Source organism: Echinops telfairi, unplaced genomic scaffold (genome assembly GCF_000313985.2).
Source record: "Echinops telfairi isolate 266 unplaced genomic scaffold, ASM31398v2 ScPeMD7_23;HRSCAF=83, whole genome shotgun sequence".
Taxonomy (NCBI): domain Eukaryota; kingdom Metazoa; phylum Chordata; class Mammalia; order Afrosoricida; family Tenrecidae; genus Echinops; species Echinops telfairi.
Window position 1 is genome coordinate 8,589,359 of NW_022103920.1, and position 5,283 is coordinate 8,594,641.

Here is a 5,283-nt window from a genome sequence, read left to right on the forward strand (position 1 = left end):
TCCTCTCCCAGCCCTTTGGATTTTTTGTATTTGTTTTTTGAGGTGTGTGTATATGAGTGCCTACTGACTGTTCCTGTTCGGTAGCTTAAGAAACGCTCAGCTTATTCCCAATGCCTTCCCTTCCCTCTGCCCTGACCATTGGTGAGATTGAACCACCGAAAGTTCAGCAGTTCAAAACCACCAGCCTCTCCTCAGGAGAAAGATGAGCTTTTCCAGTCCCGCAAAGAAACGCACAGAGGCAGTCAGTCCTACCCTGCCGTACAGTGTCGCCACGAGTCAGAGTCTGCTCAGTGGCAGTGCGTTTGAGTTTTGGGTGTTTGTGGGCTGAAAACAGTGTCAGCAATTGCATGGTGGTCCGCGCGCAGCTTCTCCAGGACCAGCAGAACTCAGCCCTCACCCGGGGCTCGGGAAAGGAGCACCTCTTTTCAGGTGGTTTCGTTTCTAACAGCTGACTGGTCACAGGGAAGAGCTGCTTGCAGTGCAGCCACCAAACTGCTGAGCTTTGAGCGCTCTTCACATGTCAGCACTAAGAGAGATCACGCTGTCTTTCTGGGCTCTGGCACAGGGGCCATAGGAAGTCACTTCACGGACAGCGAGCTGGGCCATCCCCTCCACCAGGGCGCGGGGGCGCCTCCACGCAGGCAGCCGGGACCTGGCAGTGATTGGGGAAAGCTGCCTTCGTTGGCTTCTCCTGTTTGTTTGAAAGGAAGGCTTACAACCCTTCAAAACGGGGACAGAGCTTAGTTACCGCTTCTTAGGAAAATTCATATGGAAACTCTAGGTTTTTAGAAAATTATGCAGATTGTTCTGTTATTATTTATTTCTAAAGGAAAGCCACGTTGAGCTACTGCGGAGAGCTTGTACCCAACATCTCAATTCCTCTCGCAGTCGACCCTAAAATGCTCCTTCTGCAGTCGGTGGGCCTCTCTGCTCCACCAGAAATCCGCGCTTGGGAATCTCATGGCTTCCACTGGGGATCTGAGTGGAGTTCTGGGTCCAGCAGCAGCCTGGCCTCCAGGAGCCTCCCACACCTTTTCTTCCGCCTCCAGACTTTCTGATTCTCGCTGCCACACTGCCTGCCAGCGAGATGGCATTCTGACCCTCAGTGACTCCAGAGGACGGAGTCGCACGGCTCCCCTGGGCTTCCCAGGCTGAGAACCTTTACAGGACCAGAGAGCCTCATCTTTCTCCAGCACAGCGGCTGGCGGGTTGGATGGCTGGCCTTGCCTTGAGGTTCCCAACCCATAACCTGCTATGCCACCCCCGGGTGGCACTGCTGGGTAAGCGTTGGACTACTAACCGCAAGGTCAGTGGTTCAATCCACACGCCACTCTTCGGGACAAAGATGAGGTTGTCTGCTCCCATAAAGAACGCTCTCGAAGTTCGCTATGAGATGGAATTGGTTTGGGTTTGGGCTCTCGGTTGATTTCAGTCCTACCAAAATCCGATGCCACGGAGTTGATGCCAGCTCAGGTCCTGCTAGAGAATCCACGCGCCCCCTGCGCAGTGACCCAAAGATCCGCGCCCATCCTCATCCTTGCTTCCAGGGGAGTTGCCCTTCCCTGCCTGCCATTCTGCAGCTCTCATGTAGAGCCACCATCCCAGAGCTGGACACCTCTGTTCTCTGGCCCTGATCCTGGATGTTGGCTTCCTTCACCCCCAGCTCCTGGGTGCTCTGGAAGCCCTGGGGCTAAACCCATGTCTTACGCTGTGCCGTATGCCACCATGTGCCCGAATTTCTGCTGGTAACGCCCTCTCTGCCCTTTTCATCTGGCTCGCCCTGCGCCAAGGTCAAGGAAGTGTCCATCGGCATGGCGCTTTCCTGGAGTCCCTCCCAGTCTTCGTCCAGGTGCTGGGCATTCTCTGTGCTCCCGACCCACCCTGTGGCAGGGGCATTGGCGGCCTTGTTTCCGCCTTGCTCTGTGGGGACCTTGTGGTGAGCAAGGACAGTCTCCAGTGGCTGTCACACACAAGTGCCAGAGAGTCATGCTCATGGACTGGGTCGGACACACTGCTCTGGTCCCAGAAGTTGTGTCCACAGTAGCACAAACCTGCTATGGTGGTCGTGGGCCTTCAAGGCCAGTCTAACTCGCTGTGACCCCAGAGGACAGAACGGAAGCCCCTCCTGCAGGGTTTCCTAGGCTGGGATCTCTCAGAAGCAGAGTCACTTCTTTCTCACGCAGAGCACTGACCAACCGAGTGTCGAGTGGCGTGGGGCTCCCCACCTTTTGTTAGAAGTCACCTGCTTAAGCATCGCAACACCTGGGCCTACCAGAGTGAACCTTTAAAATTGGTTGCTCTGTGAACTTTTTCACCCAATTCAAAACTAAAACAGAGGGAGTGAGGGAGCAAGCAGCTTGTTCATATTCTAATGGCCACCGTTTAGTAAGTCTGTAAGGAGCCCTGTAGGTATGGTTACCCTTTGGGCCGCTAACCACAAGGTCAGCAGTTCAAAATCCCCAGTCTTTTCTCGGGAGAAAGATAAGGCTTTCTACTCTCTTAAAGCATCCCAGTCTCAGAAACCCCCGGGGGCAGTTCTACTCTGTCCTACAGGGTCGCTGTGAGTCGGCAGCCGCTCGAAGGCGGGGAGTTTGGTTCTGCGGTTGTTCGTTTCAGGCACCCTGCTGGCACAGGGAGCGAGGCATCGGGCTGGTGACCCAGACGTTGGCAGATTGAATCCCCCCAGCTGCTCCAGGAGAGAGTCTGTTTTCATACGGGGTTGGCACCTAGGCAACTTACACAGCAGCCCTGGCCTGGCCTGGCCAGTCACAAGGAGGCCCAGTCAACCCAGGGGCAGTGGGCTTACTTATAAGCACCTTCTGTTACCACCCTTGTCAGAGAAATGGATGTTTCTGACTCGAAAAGCACCTTTGGAGGTGATCAGAATCGCTCGTCCACCGTAGCGTCACTGCTGCCCTGACTTCCCTGGTGACCAGGGGCTGCCTTAGCCACCCTGGTCCCGACGGGCAGCTTCTCAAGTGGCCGCTGTGAGTTTGGGGACCAGCTTCTGGCTGGTGCCGCTGCAGCCAGGCCCTTTGAGGATCACAGAGCAGGGGGTGGGGTGGGGGTTCCTGAGGGAGCTGACTCCTGGATGGCACTAGCGGGGCCTGCTTGAGGCCAAGACACTCCTGAGACCCTCGGATGGTCTGCCAGAGAAGAGGGTGCACACTGGTGGGGAAGCAGGGCATTCTGGTGGCATAGTGGGTTACACGCCTGGCTGCTAACCTCACGGTCAGCAGTTCAGACCCACAAGGTTCTCCATGGGAGAAAGATGAGGCTTTCTGCTTCCATCAAGATTTACAGTTTGGGAAACCCAAAAGGGCAGGTGGGGTGGGGTGGGGGTAAGGTACCATTACTGTGCTAGCCTGCCCTGATATGCTCACTTCTGTGTGTGTGAACATGTGTGTGGGTGTGTGTGGGGGGCGTGTGCATGTGTGCACTGTGAATGTGTTTGTGTGTGAGTACATGCATGTGGGTCTGAGTTTGCACACATACGTGGGGAGTGTGTTCATGTGTGTGCATGCATGTGAGTGTGCGTGTGCCTCCCCTTCTCGGCAGTCCTCAATCACTGAGACAAGGAGGGTCTCCGTCAGCCTCCTTGGCACCCATACCACCATCCCCTCGGCCCTCGGGCCCAGTCCCTGAGCCCCGGCCCACATGGGCCCTCAGCTGCCCTGTGCTCTGTGACCGAGAGGCAGCCCCGTCCACCTGTCCTGCTGGCTTCCTCGCTCCACCTGCTTGTTGGATGGCTCTGTTGTCGTTGACTGGCTCACTGGATGGATCTCTGTTTAAACCGTGTCTGTCTTTCTCTCTCTCCTGCGTGCCCCTTGTCTGTCCACTGTGTGCCGGCTCTGTCTCTGCTGCCCATTCCCCGCCGCGCCGCTAGCATCCACCAGGTGCAGTCCGCGGACCCACGCCGAGTGTCGGCGCCCCCTGGCTCCTTCGTCATGTGAGTACCGCCGTGCGGGTCTCCCTCTCCTCCTGCCTCCTCTCCATCCCTCCATCCCACGGCCAGGGACCTGGTGACCGGTGTCCTGTTGCTCCTGCCGCCACCTGAACTGGTGGATCCTCAGCTCTAGGGGCTCTGCGGGGCTCAGTCTGGCCGGCTGGCACTTGAACTTTGGGGTTGAATGCCTTGAGGCCCATGGTTCAGGTAGTTAACTGCAATTCCAGAGAGAACACTGGGTTGCAAGGAAAACTCAGGAAACAGCAGGCGACTCCAGCCCCTTGGACTCAGCCCAGCTTTAGGGAAGTGCCAGATATCGGACTTCATGGCTGGGCCCTGCAGACATGCCGTGGAGTTGTGAGTGGGAGTGCGTGGACAGGTGCATTTTGATGATGCATGCATTGCCAGGAATTGCCACATACTCTTGATGTTTGTCCATCGATCGTAAGGAGCCCTGGTAGCATAGTGGTTACTTGTTGGGCCACTAACCATAAGGTTAGCTGTTCGGGACCACCTGGGAAAAGACAAGGATTTCTACTCCCCTGCAGAGTTACAGTCTCAGAAACCCACAGGGGCCATTCTGCCCTGTCCTGTAGGGTGACTGTGGCTCACGATTGTCTTGATGGCAGTGAATGAGACTGACGTTTGTCAGGAGCCTGGTGATGCTGGTTGGGTGAGCACTGGGTCTCTATCCACACAGTTGGCAGTTAAAAGCCATTAGCCTCTTTGCAGGAGAAAGATGAGGTGAGGAGCCTTGGTGGAGTAGTGGTTATGATGTTGGGCTGTTAACTGCAAGATCAGCAGTTTGAAACCACCAGCTGCTCCGAGGGCCTGGGCTTCCTGCTCCCACAGAGAGATAGTCTGGGAAACACACAGGGTTTTCCTCGCTGATGTCTTTACATCACCAGGCCTTTCTTCCTCGTCCATCTGAGTCTGTAAGCTGCTTCGAAACCTGCGCAGCCCCGCAGAAGACACGCCACCCTCCACTGCTGGGCTGGTGCCTGCTGAGGTGCTGCGCTGCCGGAACTAGAACTGGAGTCTTGCCCATGGGGCAGAGAGGTCGGCCACTCACCACGCAGGGTGCCTCCTGAGGTCACATTCAACACCCTAACCCCTGTCGGGTGACTGTTGTTAGTAGTGATCATTGGACGAGACAACGTCTCAAAATATCGTCTCGTCTAAGAATCGATGCGTTTGAAGGATGGCGCTGGAGAAGAACACTGAAAGTGCCACGGGCTGCCACGAGGACAGACAGGTCTCTCCTGGAAGAAGTACGGCCAGAGTGCTCCTTAGAAGCAAGGATGGAGACTCTCTCACTCTCACTCACGCTCACTCAC

At 56.1% G+C, this 5,283-nt stretch overlaps 1 protein-coding gene across 1 annotated transcript in view; it reads left to right on the forward strand.

The window, feature by feature from the left end:
• The window catches only part of DGKI (diacylglycerol kinase iota), a 270,647-nt gene that overhangs the window by 130,753 nt on the left and 134,611 nt on the right, over positions 1-5,283 (forward strand). Inside the window, 1 exon segment of the mRNA XM_045288847.1 lies at positions 3,887-3,949. Within this exon segment, the coding sequence (XP_045144782.1) occupies positions 3,887-3,949 (63 nt within the window).